This window comes from Myodes glareolus, chromosome 21 (assembly GCF_982192425.1).
Source record: "Myodes glareolus chromosome 21, mMyoGla1.1, whole genome shotgun sequence".
NCBI lineage: Eukaryota > Metazoa > Chordata > Mammalia > Rodentia > Cricetidae > Myodes > Myodes glareolus.
Genome location: NC_142046.1, coordinates 6,289,209 through 6,307,092, shown reverse-complemented (window position 1 = coordinate 6,307,092; position 17,884 = coordinate 6,289,209). Strand labels below are relative to the sequence as shown.

Genomic DNA, 17,884 nt, shown 5'->3' with positions numbered 1-17,884 from the left:
TGTAGAATTGTATGGCTTTGAACTCAGAGACATATGCCTGCTTCTCTCTTCAGTGCTGAGGTTAAAGGCTTGAGCCAGTTCACCCGCCTTGAGTAAATTTTTGAGAAACTTTTTACTGCTACATTTTAAATAAGATGTGTGTTAAAAAAAATCACTGTATGACAATGTCATTCTCATAAATATAGAAGAGAAATTACCTAACTGTTGCTAGTTTTGAAAAGTAATGAAGTATGTGTGGTGATCTTCATTTTCTCTTATGTTTTATCTTGTCAGGTTAGCTTTTTCGTACTCTTAGTCCAATTCAAAGATAAATGCCATGAGATATTTTCACTGTGCTGGACCTTTGACCTACTTACCACTCTGTCAAAACAATTTCAAGGTCCTATGGTATATATGGGTCAGTAGTATATTTGCTATTTTCCATCTGTCAGATTTTAACAAATCTCATTGCATACCCCTTTAGCACAAGTACCACAAAAGTAAAAAGGAATATAGGTCAGTTTTGTAGTTTATTTCAGATTATTAAATACAGAAAAAGACATACTTAATTGTGAAGTAGATTTTTGAGTTTTACTTCCTAGACATGAATCATAGACTCCTGGAACTAAAATAGATGGTCACCTTTTTAAAAAAGTTTTTTTTGGGGGGGGTGGGTGGGTTAGGTTATGTGGTCGACTAAAAGTCAGAAACCAGATACATTTTTGAGTCATTCACATAAAGAAAAGTACATCCAATCTATAGTTGGGTTTAATGCCTGTACTTTATTCCTCATGTAACATTCTGTAGCACCTTGGAAGAACCATTCTCTTAAATGGCTTAATTTTTTTTAACAGCAGATCTATGATTTCTGGTTTTCTGGTGTGTCAAGATGAGTTAATTTTGGTAAGCTGTGTTCTACTTGACCCTGTTGTACAAAACCAGCCATTTCTATGTAGAGTTGTAATTATAGGTGCTACTAAACATTTTTTCAAGGTTTTGTTTTTGTTGGTGGTTTTTCGAGATATGGTTTCTCTGTATAGCCTTGGTTGTCCTGGAACTTTCCCTCTTAGACAAGGTTGGCCCCAAACTTACAGAGATCTGCTTGCCTTTGCCTCTCAAGTGCTGGGTTTAAAGGCGTTTGCCACTACCACCTGGCTCTAAACATTATTTTTATATTGAGAGATGTTTGTTTATATCTCCTCCTTGCGTTACCTCTTTCACGGTATCAGGAAAATCAAAGCTTTTTCTCTTGTGGTTTTATGTATTTATGTGGGATTTTTGTCATAGCTGTCAGTTTTGATTCCCTCAGGCTTAACCTGTTGCTTGAAAACCTTAATTTTGGTACAGAGACACTGAAAACAGGCTCTATTCATCACAGATTGGGGATTTGTATCAAACAGATTCACAGTCTTTGAGGTGTTTTGAGTTACTAAGGATCTAAAGGCTGAGTCATCAGCTGATGTGCTGAGTCATCAGCTGATGTGAGTTTAGATAAGGTTAAGGAGTCAACTTGGAGCTGATTTTTTTTTTTTTTCTTAACAGAAGATGTTACTTCTCTTCTTGAATGGCAGGAAGTTTTTCTTTGCTGTTCTTAACAGCTCAGCCCCATTGACCAACTTGATTATTTCACAGTTTATTCATTTTTTCTATGTGGCCTTTGTCATAGACACCTTTTTGTCTATTTCCTGGGCAACTTGGAACATCCAACATAATTGAGCATCTGCAACCTGGATTATGCAGTTCTGTTTGTTCACTTAGACACTATTCTTTCCTTTGATGTAAATCTTTCCATCTGCATAGGATGGAAACAGAAAGCACATTTAGCTTTCAGGTATACCGGGCACTGAAAGCTCTTCCCTTCTCTTCATTTTCTTTCTCAAAGTTAAGCAATGTCTCGTATCATCTTCCTCCATCCTAAGACATTGTATTATAGTATTCTGACTTGTTTTTCCACTCCCAAATACACAGTTTGCAGCAGATACACAAATTATCTATTTTTCTTCCCTGTCTTAACTTGCTAAGGTTGACAAAATCTAAACGAGAGGAAAGAAAGGTTGAGAGCAGGCAGAGCCAGAGGACTGGGGCTAAGATAGGTCATTAGATTTCTCTTTAATATTTTCTGTGTAGAAGTGGATAACCATTCACTTCATACCATCATTTATTTTTTAAGTTGTCAAGAGTGAATGAAAAATATCCTTTATGAGGCAGGCGGATGGATACCTGAGTTTGAGACCAGCCTGGTCTACAGAGTGAGTTCCAGGACAGTCAGGACTACATTGAGAAACCCTTTCTCGAAAAACAAAAAGAACAACAACAACAACAAAAGTCTGTTTTTTTTTTTTAATGTCACAAGCAAGACTTTTGTATGCTATCAGTGCTAGCATAGTCTAACCCTTTACTAGAAGGCCTTGTTCAGTGACCATTTCCCTAGTACTATGTATGTTCTTTAAAAAAAAAAAAAGCAGAAGAGCAAAAGCACAGATCTTGCTGTATAATGTCTGTGTGTTCATTCAGTTGTTCACCTTATTAGTTTTGTGTGACATTGGGCACACTTCTTAATTTCAAAGTATAGATAGTAAAGAAACAGTAAATTGTTTGCAAGGTTCAGTGAGAGACTACATATACAGCTAAGTTCAAAATAGTGAAGTACAGAAACTACTCAGTTTACTAAACACTCTTGTGTACTCAAACTGTCTCAACAGAGTAATGTGGTTATGCTAGGTTTAGACAGCTGAACTTTAACATAGCTGAACTACTTATTTATTAATATTTTAAGTTTATTTTTGTTTTTTGAGACAAGGACTTAATATGTAGCTCTGTCTGCACTGGAACTCACCCAAGTACATCAGGTTGATACACCAGGCTAGCCTTGAACTCAGAGATCCTGCTGCCTATGTAAGCCTCCTGTATGCAACCCCTGCTACACTCATCCATGTAGCTAAACTTTAAACCACACTTGAAATATGCAGTATTAGTTAGTGTACAGTGTACTCTGTGGTGCTAGTAATGAGCTGGCTTATTGTGTAGTTATGTTCTTTGGAAGGCAGATATCTTTTCTGCCTCCTCCTCCGCCTATCCTTTGTCCTAAGCACCTAGCATCGTACCTGATACAGAGAGTACCACACATTGATCTTCACAGGGAATGTTCAGTCAACATACTGTCTGAGAAAATATAGTACAGTGTGTAAAAAAAAGAAAAGTTAACAATAGGCAGCATCTTACATGGCTTGAATAATATTTATTGGAGATTTATTTCTGTTAGTGTTATACCCACCATGTTATAATCCGCATATAAATAAAAAGGAAAAATCACAGTGGCCTTAGAAGGGAGGTAACTGTTGGGCTGTTATAGGCAGGAATGTATCATATTTTGTTTAGCTAATCTGATAGAGTCCAGATTATATAGAATTATTATAGAATCCTCTCGTCCCTTCCTGCCTGGGGTTCCTGCATGGAATTGTAGTTCATTGTTTCTTTCTGACTGTAACATAACCTTAACTTTGGTGCTTGTGATTTTACAATAGAAATATATTTGCTATTGGTGGGGAAGATAAATTGTTTAAAATTATGTTTACATTGCAGTTTTAAACCAAGCAGATAGTGGAAATGATAGAGAAGTTGTTCTAGAGTTCCTTTTCACCTGTTGATACCAGGGTGGACTTCTGACTCTTTTTTGGCAGAGGTTCACCGGTATATTTCCTGCTCGGGTCAGGACAGTAGTTTGTTGCAGTCCATAATTGTGCTGCAGGTTTTATTTTCCTGCCTTCCCCAGGTGCTGAATATGCCCTATGCAGAGCAAACCTATGGTCATTTTCTTTCTGGTGCTCTGTTATCACAATGATAGTGTTTGTGGTAGACTAAGAGGACAGTGCTTCTTGGTTCTACCTTATTGCTACATCTGTTTGATCATATTACTATGTCCTTGTGTTTTTTTTCATGAATGGTAGTTCAGACATATTGTCTTTTCAGAAAACATCAAGGAATTGAGAGAAAGGAGATTTCAGAATATCCTTGAACATATTAAAAAGTTCTGTCAGGATTAACTGACAGCTCTGTTTTGTCCAGAATTTTATGAAGACTGCCACGATACCCCAGCTCAATTATTTTACTTTTGAGGAGTCTAGACACATATCATTTCTGACTTTCCTTATTCTTCCTCTCCAGGATAGTATTTTGTTAACAGGGGCAGATAGCTTGCATGTAAGGCACTAAAAAAACAACTGTGCAGTGCAGAACAGTGTTTGATGGTGGTCACTGATCTAACTTTTAACCAAGTGAGTAGGTTTAGGCATAATAGCCTTCTTTTCAGTGCTTCCTTTGATGCACATACATTGTTCCAGTGCACATAAACATACTGATGGCAGATTACAAAATCATTTTTAAAAGCTGTATTTTTCTTTGTATTTGGCATTTTTGTCAATACTTGTCCATTTTTGTGCTATTATATTTCCTACAAAGCAAGTGAAATAGACCATAGTTTGTACTTTAAATTATTTTTATTTATTCATTCATTCATTCATTCATTCATTCATTTTTGAGACAGAGTTTTTTTTATGCACCCCTGGTTTTGAATTTCAGTCTGGTTTTGAACTCACAGATACCCATCTACCTGTGTCTGAGAGTGCTGGGGTTAAAAGTATTTAGACCACAACTCCAGTGGTTCTGTTTTTAATTAATTAATAACAATTTTTAAAGTAAATCTTTGCTCACCTAATAAAATTGAAACACATACACACCTGTAGTAAGGTCCTGAAGTATTAAACTTGCAGTTTCATCAGGAGGGGCATTGTTTTCCAGACAGTAGTTCTATGATTGGCAGATTAACAGTTTTATTAGTAAAAATATGTGAAACTATATTATTAGCCATAGAAAGGAAATAGACAAGCTGGGCTGATAAGTAGCACTGAGGGATGCCATATGTTAATGTGTCACATAATATAATAAAAAATCTTTAAAGATAAAATGTATTGTTATACCCCTGTTGTTCTCAGCTTCATGAATAGTAAAACATTTTGGATTTTTTCACTGTCGGAGCATAAAGAAACATGGCTATTTGATGTTGTTGTAAGAGGAATCTGTTTACAAGTCCTCAGTGCTTTTTCTTTTCTTCTCTTTTTAGTAAAATCTGTTGTTTCCAAATGTTGACTGTAGCAAGCTGTTGTCTTGATTTTTTAAAAATAACAATTTATGGTAGTAATCTGATTTTGAGATGAAAGAAGTCATCAAAAATATCTTTCTCTTGTCACCATTGCAAATATCTGTGTCACAATTAGGGTAAGGTACTTACCATCTCTGGCCATTTGACAAAATACTTTAAGGTGAGCAAAGAGTTCTGGCTTACTCGGTCTTACCTTCCTCCCCTCTTCCTGTGCTTCTTTTTCTTTGTCACCTTCTTTCTGACACCTCAACTCAGTAAAATGGGTAGAATAAAACTTACTGTTAATTTGAAAATTCAAGTTGTAAAAAGAAAATAACCAGTTTGAATTGTGTACCTTAGCAGTCAGTCAACCTTTGTCATATCTACCTTTCAAGAGATTCTAATAACTGGCCTGGTGGTAGTGGCGCACGCCACTCAGGAGTCAGAGGCTGGTGGATCTCTGAGTTCGAAGCCACCCTGGTCTCCAGAGTGAGTTCCAGATACCCAGGGCTACACAAAGAAACCCTGTGTTGAAAAACAAAACAAAACAAGAAAAGAAGAATAAGAATATTCTAGTAACTCATTTAGAGATGTCTTAGCTTTATATGAGTTTTACATAAATGCTTTTATTGACTACAATAAAGCAATTTGATAAAACATTGAAATGACTCAGTTGTATATTTTGTGCCTGTAAACACAAGTCCAGGACTTTCACCTGTGAGTACCATGCTTGTTTGGGTTTATAAATGAGTCTATACTGATAATTCTTTTAGAAGCTCCTGATTTTATTAGTAGAAATCATAAATGAATTCAGACCTAGCATTGTGATTTTTGTTGGTAGGGGTTAATAGGAAACAATGCAGACATCTGCTGTGGAGCTCACTTGATAGGAAATAAGTTGTAGCACTTCATTGGTTAGTATTGCAGTAGTACAGGGTTCTTCCTTAAAGTTTTGGTTTTATTTGAGCATTATGCCTTCAGTTTTAGAAATGTTTTAACTAGTATAAAAAACTGTAGGTTTGACACTGTAGAGTCACTAATAACTAAAGAAGCCAAAAAGTTTCCTTGCTCTTGTGCACCATTTAAAAGTATTTACATCCTTTGGGCCATGCAGTGTACTCCATATCTACTGTTAGAAAAATATTGAGAAGTGTTGGCGGGACTCATACTTAAAAGCATTCTTAAGAGAGAGTAATGAATCTGACACAAGATTAGACAATCTTTCTGTAGGAATCCATTTGTAGAACTATGCCTTTAAATAATGCATCAAAACTTTAAAAATTAACAAATCTGCTTCTCCATACTTAGTGGAAATGAACTTGGTGACAGAAACTTGGATTTAGTATCAAGTATGTGGGTTTCTTGTTAGCCAGGTTTCTTTTTTTTTTTTTTTTTGCTTTTGACCGTATCAAATAGTTATGAAATAGTAAGACAAATCAATTGACTATGGTTATATAGCAGTCTAGTTCCTTTAAAGAACAAGAGATCAATAAATATGAAATACATTCTATTTATTTTATATTTGTAGTTCTAAAATTTTGGCTCCAAAAAGAAATATTGAATGAACTTCAAGGTAACTGTTGAGTCTCTCATCAGTGGAATTAAGTTTCTAGTAGTGGTTATTTAGTGATTGTGATTGTTTAGAAGCAAATAATTCCCTATTTGGTCACACTTAGTATACTTCCAGCTTATTCAGTTTTGTTATTACATAAGAGGTCCAACTTTTTTAGATCCTGATAAGTTATCAAAATTTCTTCTATTAAAATTTTTTAAGCTAGGTGGTGGTAGTGCAAGCCTTTAATCCCAGCACTCATTAAAGGTAGTGCAAGCCTTTAATCCCAGGGAGGCAGAGGCGGGTGGATCTCTGAATTCAAGGCCAACATGGTCTACAAGAGGTAGTTCTAGAGCTGGCTCCAAAGCAACATAAAGAAACCCTGTCTCAAAAAAAAAAAAAAAATTGCTGGGTGGGAGCACTCGGGTGCAGATCTCTGTGAGTTCAAGGCCAATTTGGTCTGCAGAGCAAGTTCCAGGACAGGCTCCAAAGCTACACAGAGAAGCCCTGTCTTGAAAAACAAACAAACAAAAGTTTTTATTGCAATTGTTCCCAAATGTTGTTCTTGTAGCTTCCCAAATGAAAAAGTGCTATGTATTTATTTTGTTTTTTATGATGATATACATGTTCATTAGTAAGATCCTTGATTGTATATAAGAAGCTGTGGTTACTGATTCCTTTGTTGAATGAATTCCTTTACTTTTCCTTGTACTTTTGCACAGAATCTGATGACTGTTTATTTAAATAATGTTCACTTAATTACAAAAAAGGCAACTAAACCAAGTTATGAAAATTTCTGGAGTCTTACAAGTTCATTTCTGGAGTCTTACAAGTTCACTCAAATGTTGCTTTCTTTTGGTTGTTATTGATAATTTCTTAAATAATCCCCTTTCAAACTATATTTGTTTTCCCTTATCCCATTTTACTACTAGAAAATGTTATGATGAAAGACCCTCCGGACTTACTGGACAGGCAGAAATGCCTGAATGCCTTGGCTTCTCTGCGACATGCCAAATGGTTTCAGGTTGGCACTTTGTTTCTTCCTTGCTGTTCTGTGTCAGTTTTATTTGGAACACCTTCCACTTAGTGTTTTCTGTGTGCTGTATGAAATGGAGATACTTGGTAGCTCATAGAGTTATTGTTGGAATAAATCAGTCCCTTTGGATAAAGTGCCTTAGAGTAGCTTTCATTTTGTATGCACGCATATGTGTGTAGGTCAGAGGTCAACATCAGTGTTACTTCTCAGGAGCACCCACCTTACTTTTTGAGAAAGGGTCAACTGCAATCTAGAACTCAACAAGTAGGCTAGGCTTACTGGCCAGCAAGCCCCAGGGATCTTCCAGTACTGTTTCCCCATCACTGAGATTCTAAGTGTGTGCCACCACACCTGACTTTTAAAACATAGGTTCTGAGGGTTGAACTCAATCATCCATGCTTGCAAAGGAAGCTCTTTACCCACCAAGCTGTCCTTCATAATGTTTTGTTATCATGGAATTCTTTTTGATTTACTATTGTAAGTAGTAGATGGTGGCTTATAAAATAAAAACACAGAAAAGCTGAAAGTTCAGATAGTGCCTAGAATATGGGTTGCCATGAGTTCACAAAAAGACTTTTTATGTTATATTCCTTTTACTTAAAAACCTGCCTTTCTGAACCATAACTTGCTATTTTTCATAATTTGATTTTTCTTGGTTTGCTTGATAATTTTTTGCTAATTGGTATTCATTTTAAAAAACTTATCCAAGACCAATGTGTTTCAAATAAGGAATGGATTTCTACAGGGATATTGGAATCATTTTGTTTGTTTTAGGCAAGGGCAAATGGATTAAAATCATGTGTAATTGTCCTCCGCATTCTGCGTGATTTGTGCAACAGAGTACCCACATGGGCGCCATTGAAAGGATGGGTAAGTACTTAAATGTGATTAAAAAACAAAACTGAAGCTATAGCAGAGGTAATTCTAGAAATGATGTTACTATAGAATGACTACCTTCTGAGTTTAGTTAGGGCATCTATTTTCTTTTTTGCCCTAGAATTAATTATGCAGTTTTATGAATTCTTTTATGCATATAACTTACCTCTTTTATCATTTTTGTCATATATATAAAAATTTTAAATTTCATATAAGTATGTATGTATGTATGTATGTATGTATGTATGTATATAAAGATCCCCCTGATCTTTATAAAAGTCTTATAAATTTTAGAAATAAGTCCTGTTCCGCTTGAAATCTGGACTGATCATTGATCACTCATGGATCACTTGCTGCCCATGATGGCCTTCTTGACTGGTCCATTGCCATCAGTGTTTTGTTACATTTCTGTGGAGATTATCTGATCGACTTGGGTGTCTTTTGTGATTCTTATGAAATATAGATACAGATCCAATATGTTATGTTAAATGCAATGTTATAATATGTGTAATAAAGTATGTCTGTAATTAGGTTAAGTGCAGTGTTTGCTTGATATTAATTACTAATTAGAACATAACATATATTGTGACATTGACTTAATTTGGAGATTATTATGCCTGATCCACTAAGGACTACAATTTAAAAATTTATGAAAATAATTTAAAATTGTAAGGACTCATTTATAAAATAATGAGCAATTATGAACATTTGTGTAACAAACACAGAGGTTTGATTCTTTGTTTATACTAATTGTTGCTCTTGGAGCATGCTATTCGAATGAATTAAACTTTTATAGTTGAGCGTTCCTAACTTAAGTGAGATTTAGATAGACCAGTTGGTACCTTGGTTATTTATTAGCTATTATTCATGTAAAAGCTTGTTAATCTTAAATGAATCATATGACCGTAACTTTATTTTTTGTAACTAAAATTCAAAGTTTTTGTCTCAAATATTTTTAGAAAATATCTAAAAATACTTGATTTAGAAAATGGTTGGATTAGAGTAGATAATCACGGAGGAAGAGTTAAATGGACCTTAAATATTCATTTGTCTATACTTTTTGGCTTCCCTTTTAGATAGAAATATCAGCTCACATTTAACTGGAATCCTTTTAACACTTGGTGCATGTACTAATTTGTAATTTAATATCTTCTAGCCACTAGAGCTTATATGTGAAAAGTCTATAGGTACTTGTAATAGACCTTTGGGCGCTGGGGAGGCCTTGAGACGAGTAATGGAGTGTTTGGCATCTGGAATACTACTTCCTGGTAAGGGTTTCAAACTCTCAAGGCAGAAGAATAAGAAAAAAAAAATCTTAATTTTAGTTAATTTATCTAAACATATTCTAAATGTTTGTCTTCTGAAGAGGAAAATGATGTGTAGGAATTGTGTTCTTTAGAATTTTAGCAGCTACAATGTTCTAATTTTTGCTTTATATGTACTAACATAAAGAGTACTAATAGATACTATGTGTACTATGCATTTGCTTCACCAAGAGGTCTGAATTTGAAATGTAAATGCTTATTTGATAAGAATAAAGTTCATCTTGATTGCAAGTCTAGTCGTAAATTTGGAAAAGTTAAATATGTGATCCAATTACAGATTAGGTATAATTCATCATGTTGTAAATTTTTGGAGTAGGACTCATTTTGGTATTAGTTGACTTCTAGTAAAAAAAATAAATATAGTTAGGTGCTAACACTGCAAATGACAGATTGTCCTTAATACTCCACTTCTTTGAGGAGACTTTTAATTTAGTTCTTCAGTTTTTTCCCTTTTCTCTTTTGTTACTTTGATGTTTTAAACTCATTTCTAATTTTTTTTTCTTGCCTTTGCCTTAGGGGGTCCTGGCCTTCATGATCCTTGTGAGCGAGACCCAACAGATGCTCTGAGCTATATGACCACTCAGCAAAAAGAAGAAATCACTCATAGTGCACAGGTATGAGACTGGTATCACTAATTGCTTAGAAGGATACCTTATTTTCCATTTCTTAATTGTTCTTTGTGGTTACTTTTCTTGTATGTTTAAATTTGGGAATTCTACCAGTATAATATAATATCAGTATGTAAAGAATTTGAATTAAATGTCACATAAGTGAGAATGGTTATTGAGATTTTATTAAATATAATATTTTATTCCTTAGCATGCACTTAGACTATCAGCTTTTGGCCAGATTTATAAAGTGTTGGAAATGGACCCTCTTCCATCCAGTAAACCTTTTCAGAAGTATTCCTGGTCAGTTAGTGATAAAGAAGGTGAGTATGAAAGGGTTTTATTGCTTGTTTTTGTTTCTTATTAGAGTTGAGGGTTAACATTGATAGTAGTGGTGTGCACCTTATTTAGGGAGCTTAAACATTGGTCATTCAAGTTATTGCTTTTCTTAATTGACATCTATCCAAAACATCAGTGATATCAGCCTTCTCTCTTAATTGTTCTTATTAGTGATCAGCTTATTTTTCTGTGTTGCTAGATTTTGTTACTGCACAGACTTATGAATCATACTTTAGGCTCTAGTCTAAGAGCAGATAAAAACATTAAGAAGAGACATTGTTCCTGTCACTGGTCAGAGGGATGAACTTTCTGAAGCTTGCAATGCAAGTACTTTGTAGAAAGAAAGGGAAACAAAAATATAGGGGATGCGAAAAATGTATTAGAAAACTCATGACCACCCTTTGTTTGTACTTGTCTGCTTGTACTCGTATGACAAAACATTTCCTGGGCATATGAAATGCATTCATCTTCCCACTCCAGATAGGGAATTCAAGACAGACCAAATTACAGATAACACCAAAGTCCAACTTGGTGAACCAATGAGTTTTATTGGGGTTAACCGTGGGTGAGGAGTTACTTACAGGATCAGAAATGACTCAGCTGCGTCACCAAGGCTCACCCCAGCGTGGTTGACAGTTGGTAAATACTAGTAAATGGAAAAAGGCTGGGAAACCTGGAACACACTGCATAGCCTACAGACATCTCAACATGTTGAAGAGTGTCTTTCTAGGTGCCACCATGTGGGTCCTGGGAAACAAATCCAGGTCCTTTGCAACAGCAACTAGTGCCCTTAACCTCTGGTCTGATCCTCCCAGTCTCTTCAGTTAATTTAGATCTAAATTGGATTAGATCTTTCTTTCTGGTTAATTTGGCTAAAAGGCTTGGTAATTTTGTTGGTTTTAGTTCCCCCCACCAAAGAACCATCTCTTTATATCATTGATTCTGTGTTGTTATTTTTCTTTCCTATTTCATTAATTTCAGCCCTATGTTGATTATTTCTTCCTACTTTCTTTGGGTGTTTGTTCTTTTTTTTATTTTTTTTTTAAGTTTTCAAGTATACAACACGAGATCTCTCTAGTTTCTTGATGATAGGCAATGTACTGTGGCCTTTCCTTTACTACTGTGACTGCCTTTAATGTGTTGCATAGATTTTGGTATATTATTTTGTGTTTTTATTTTGATTCAATTCTGCGAAGTTTTACACACCTGTGGTTGTCCTGGAACTTGCTCTGTAGACCAGGTTGACCTTAAATTTAGATATCTGCTTCCTTCTGTCTCCTGAGTACTGGGATTAAAGGCATGCACTGCTTGGGAGGCAGAGGGAGTTGGATCTCTGTGAGTTCAAGGCCAGCATGGTCTACAGAGCTAGTTCCAGAGCAGCTTGTTCAGTTATACAGAGAAAGCCTGTCTCTAAAAACCAAAGGAAAAAAAAAAAGTCATGTCCCACTGCTGCCTGATTTCAATTTCCTTTTGATTCTCCCTTGACCCAACTTTCATTCCGTACCTTGTTGTCTTGTTTCCATGAGTTTGTCTGTTTTATGCCATTTCTGTTGTTGTTGGAATTCAGCTTTATACTTTTGTGACCAAAGGATGCAGGATATTTAGTTTTTCTATATCTGTTGAGACTTGCATTGTGGTTAGTTTTGGAAGAAAGTGAATTCTTTAGTGTTTGCATAGAATGTTCTATTAGGTCCATTTGATTTATGATGTCATTTAACTCTGGAGTTTCTCCGTTTGTGTCTGGATAACCTTTTGATGGGAGTGGGTTATTGGAGTCCCACAGTTTTATTACTGTGTTAGTGTCAGCCTGTGAGTTTTAAATTGTTTCTTTTATGAAGTTACCCAATTTCATATTTGCCCCTTTGTTGTGTTAATGTTTAGAATTGAAGTGTGTTCTTGGTGAATTTTTCCTTTAATGAGTGTGAATTGCCTTTTCCTGTCTGTTCTGTCTAGTTTTGGTTTGAAGTCTGTTTTGTTTGGTATTAGAGTATCTTGTTCATCTTTTAGTTCAATTTGCCTGGAATATCTTTTTCTGTCCTTTTACCCCAAAGTGATGTCTGCCTTTAATGAGGAGATGTGTTTCTTTTTTATTTTATTTATTTATTATTTGTTTGTTTGTTTTGAGACAAGGTTTCTCTGTAGCTTTGGTGGCTGTCCTGGAACTAACTCTTGTAGACCAGGCTGGCTTCAAACTCATAGAGGTCCACCTGCCTCTGCCTCCCTAGTGCTGGGATTAAAGGTGTGCACCACGACTGTCCAGTGAGATATGTTTCTTGTAGACAACAAAAAGAATCATCCTATTTCCTAATCCCTCTGTTAGTCTGATTTTAATTGGAAAATTGAGACTTATTATTTAGAATTACTATTGAGCAGTGTTTATTAATTTTTATTATTTTGTTTTTGTGGTAGTGTTAGGAGAAAAAAATCCTAAGAGGGTCGGCTCTGCTGACGCAAAAAAATCCAATTAGGTCAGATCAAACCAAATTAAGATGCCCATTGTTTTATTAAGTATGGTGTTCTTGGGTGGCCAAGCGCATGGTGGGGAGACAGGAAAGCAGGGAGCACATGCAAACCTGGAACCATGTGTTTCTTCTCTGGGCATTCATGTAAATACTCTGTGGGAGTGGTCCCCCAGGGCGGAGTCAGAACCTGGCATGCTGGGATTTGGAGTCCAGACTAATGCAACTTCCAGGCCAGGGGGGCTGTAATGGATGCCAGGGGCTGGAGCTATGCTCCAGACTTAACATTCCAGACTCTATGGATATCGGGGTGACAGGAAGTTGAGATGATAATTATGACCAACATTTTGCCTCTCTTTGGAAAAAGGGCATAGACTCAAGTCTACATGCGGGCTTCGGGAGACTTTGGGAGGGGACAGCTGGGTGTTGGTGGGTCCACATTCAGCGAGCAGGTGGTGTGATCTTGTATTCGATTCCATAGGTCGATTTCTCTGTTTTTGTGCCAATACCAAGCTGTTTTCAATACTGTAGCTCTGTAATAGAGTTTGAAGTCAGGAATGGTAATGCCTCCAGAAGTTCCTTTATTGTATAGAATTGTTTTGACTGTCCTGGGTTTTTTGTTTTTTCCATATAAACTTGATTATTGTTCTCTCAAGGTCCGTGAAGAATTTTTATGGGGAATGTAACATGTGGGGCCGGCTTGTTGGGGTTTCTGTCTGGCCCAGTACCCCAATAAGCCAGCAAGTCCCAAGGAAAATCACGCACAAGACTCCATAAGGTTATAAACTGATTGGCCCATAGGGTCAGGCTTCTTGTTAACTCTTATAACTTATATTAACCCATTATTCTGATCTATGTTAGCCATAATGGCTCCATACCTTTTTGAGCTGGGCAGGTTACATGCTGTCTCTTCGGTGGTCTGTACAGGAGTGGCTGAGAGAGAGCTTCTGCTTCCAGAATACTCCCAGTCTCTTTGCTCCACCCCTACTTCCTGTCTGGCTTTCCCGCCTATACTGCCTGCCTGGCCAATCAGCGTTTTATTAAAATATGATTGACAGAATACAGATAATTCTCCCGCACCAGGGGAATGCATTGAATCTATAGATTGCTTTTGGTAGAATTGCCATTTTTACTATGTTGATCCTCCCAATCCAAGAGCAAGGGAGATCCTTCCATTTTCTGGTATCCTCTTCAATTTCTTTCTTCAAAGACTTAAAGTTCTTGTCAAATAGGTCTTTCACTTCCTTGGTTAGAGTTACCCCAAGATATTTTACACTATTTGTGGCTATCGTGAAAGGTGATGCTTCTCTGATTTCCCTCTCTGCTTCTTTTATCCTTTGTGTATAGGAGGGCAACTAATTTTTTGGAGTTGATCTTGTATCCTGCCACATTACTAAAGGTGTTTATCAGCTGTAGGAGTTCTTTGGTAGAGTTTTTGGGGTCGCTTATGTACACTATCATATCATCTGCAAATAACAAAAGTTTAACTTCTTCCTTTCCAATTCGAATCCCCTTGATCCCCTTATGTTGTCTTATTGCTATTGCCAGAACTTCAAGTACTATATTGAAGAGGTATGGAGAGAGTGGACAGCCTTGTCATGTTCCCGATTTTAGTGGAATGGCTTTGAGTTTCTCTCCCATTTCATTTGATGTTAGCTGTCGGCTTGCTGTAAATAGCTTTTATTATATTTAGGTATGATCCTTGTATCCCTAATCTCTCCAACACCTTTATCATAAAGGGGTATTGAATTTTGTCAAATGCTTTTTCAGCATCTAATGAAATGATCATACGTTTTTTTTCCTTCAGTTTATTTATATGATGGATTACATTGATAGATTTGCGTATGTTGAACCAACCCTGCATCTCTGGGATGAAGCCTACTTGATCATAATTGGATAATTTTTCTAATGTGTTCTTGGATTCGGTTTGCCAGTATTTTATTGAGAATTTTTGCGTCGATGTTCATGAGTGAGATTGGCCTGTAATTTTCTTTTTGGTTGTGTCTTTGTGTGGTTTTGGTATCTGGGTAACTGTAGCTTCATAAAAAGAATTTGGCAATGACTCTTCTGTTTCTATATTGTGAAATACATTAAGGAGTATAGGCATTAGCTCTTCTTGGAAGTTCTGGTAGAATTCTGCGTTGAAACCATCTGGTTCTGGGCAATTTTTGGTAGGGAGGTTTTTGATAACAGCTTCTAATTCTTCGCGACTAACAGGTCTATTTAGATTGTTCACCTGTTCTTGGTTCAACTTTGGTATATAGTACTTATCTAAAAAAATGTCCATTTCTTTTACATTTTCCAATTTTGTGGCATACAGGCTTTTGTAGTTAGATCTAATGACTCTCTGAATTTCCTCTATGTCTCTGGTTATGTCTCCCTTTTCATTTCTCATCTTATTAATTTGCATGTTCTCTCTCTGCCATTTGATTCGTTTGAATAGGAATCAATCTTATTTATTTTCTCCAAGAACCAGCTTTTTGTTTCATTGATTCTTTGGATTGTTTTCTGTGTTTCTATTTTGTTGATTTCAGCCCTCAGTTTAATTATTTCCAGTCTTCTACTCCTCCTGGGTGAGTCTGCTTCTTTTTTTTCTAGAGCTTTCAGGTGTGCTGTTAAGTGTGCTTTCAGCACACTTCAGGTGTGCTTTCTCCGTTTTCTTTAATTGGGCACTTAGTGCTATGAACTTTCCTCTTAGCACTGCTTTCATAGTGTCCCATAGGTTTGAGTATGTTGTGTCTTTATTTTCATTAAATTCAAGGAAGACTTTAATTTCTTTATTTCTTCCTTGACCCAGGGGTGATTCAGTAGTTGACTGTTCAGCTTCCATGAGTTTGTTGGCTTCCTGGGGGTAGTAGCATTGTTGTTGAATTCTAACTTTAATCCATGGTGATCCGACAAGACACAGGTGGTTACTAATATTTTTTTATATCTGTGGAAGTTTGCTCTTTTTACCAATATGTGATCAATTTTCGAGAAGGTTCCATGAGCTGCAGATAAGAAAGTATATTCTTTCCTGTTTGGGTGGAATGTTGTATAGATGTCTGTTAAGTCCATTTAATTCATTATCTCTATTAATTCTCTTATTTCTCTGTTAGGTTTCTGTCTGATTGACCTGTCCATTGGTGAGAGAGGTGTGTTGAAGTCTCCTACTATTAGTGTGTGTGATTTGGTGACTGCCTTGAGTTCTAGAAGTGTTTCTTTTACATAAGTGGGTGCTTTTATATTAGGGGCATAGATATTCAGGATTGAGACTTCCTCCTGATGAATTGTTCCTGTTATGAGTATGAAATGTCCATCTCCATCTCTTCTGATTGATTTTGGTTTGAAGTCAGTTTTGTTAGATATTAGAATGGCCACACCCGCTTGTTTCCTAGGCCTGTTTGCTTGAAAAACCTTTTCCCAACCCTTTACTCTGAGTAGATGTCTGTCTTTGTGGTTGAGGTGTGTTTCTTGTAAACAGCAGAATGTTGTATCCTGTTTTTGTATCCAATCTCTTAGTCTGTGCCTTTTTATAGGTGAATTGAGTCCATTGATATTAAGTGATATTAATGACCAGTCGTTGTTGACTCCGGTTATTTTTTTCATTTTTATTTTTTTGGGTTGTAGAGTTTGTGTGTTTCCCTTCTTTGAGTTGTGCTTGTGAAGGGTCACTAGATGTCTGAGTTCTTGGAGGCAGTGTTGTCAATGTTGGATTTCTTGGGTTGTGATTTTCCTTCTGTTACTTTCTGTAAGACTGGATTTGTGGCTACGTATTGTTTATCCTGGAATATTTTGTTTTCTCCATTGATAGTGAATGATAGCTTTGCTGGGTATAGTAGTCTGGGCTTGCATCCATGGTCTCTTAGTTTCTGCAGTACCTCTATCCACGACCTTCTGGCTTTCATGGTTTCCATAGAGAAGTCCAGTGTAAGTCTGATAGGTTTACTTTTATAAGTTATTTGACCTTTTTTTTTTTTGCAGCTCTTATTATTCTTTTTTTAATCTGTATGTTTTGTGTTTTGATTATTATATGGCAATGGGATTTTTTTTTGATATAGTTTATTCGGTGTTCTGTATGCTTCTTGAACCTTCATAGGAATATCGTTCTTTAGGTTGGGAAAGTTTTCTTCTTTAATTTTGTTGAATATATTTTCTGGGCCTTTGATGCACAATTCTTCTCCTTCTACCCCTATTATTCTTAGGTTTGGTCTTTTTATTGTGTCCCAGATTTCTTGAATGTTTTGTGATGAGAATTTGTTGGATTTACTGTTTTCTTTGACCAGAGCGTTTATTTTCTCTCTGGTGTCGTCAGAATCTGAGATTCATTCTATCTCTTATATTGTCTTGGTAATGCTTGTTTCTGTAGTCTCTGTTCGTTTACCTAAATTTTCCATATCCAGCTGGCCCTCGGTTTGTGTTTTCTTCATTGCCTCCATTTCAATTTTCAATTCTTGAACTGTTTCCATTACCTGTTTGTTTTTTCTTGGTTTCCCAAGGTATCATTTACAGATTTACTCATTTCTTCAAGCTTTTTGTTATACTTCTCATCCATTTCTTTAAGGGAGTTATTCATATCCTGTTTAAGGGACTC

At 36.1% G+C, this 17,884-nt stretch overlaps 1 protein-coding gene across 7 annotated transcripts in view; it reads left to right on the top strand.

Annotated features, from left to right (window-relative positions):
- Positions 1-17,884, top strand: part of Strbp (spermatid perinuclear RNA binding protein) — a 147,056-nt gene that overhangs the window by 72,060 nt on the left and 57,112 nt on the right. For all 7 annotated transcript variants that reach the window (XR_014998874.2, XM_085681260.2, XM_085681262.2 and 4 more), the window contains exons 6-10: positions 7,601-7,692; positions 8,479-8,574; positions 9,737-9,848; positions 10,422-10,519; positions 10,725-10,836. Coding sequence is in view for 6 of the 7 variants with exons in the window: in XM_085681260.2 (XP_085537386.1) it covers positions 7,601-7,692; positions 8,479-8,574; positions 9,737-9,848; positions 10,422-10,519; positions 10,725-10,836 (510 nt within the window). In the remaining variant the exon portion in view is untranslated. The remainder of the gene's footprint in view (positions 1-7,600; positions 7,693-8,478; positions 8,575-9,736; positions 9,849-10,421; positions 10,520-10,724; positions 10,837-17,884) is intronic.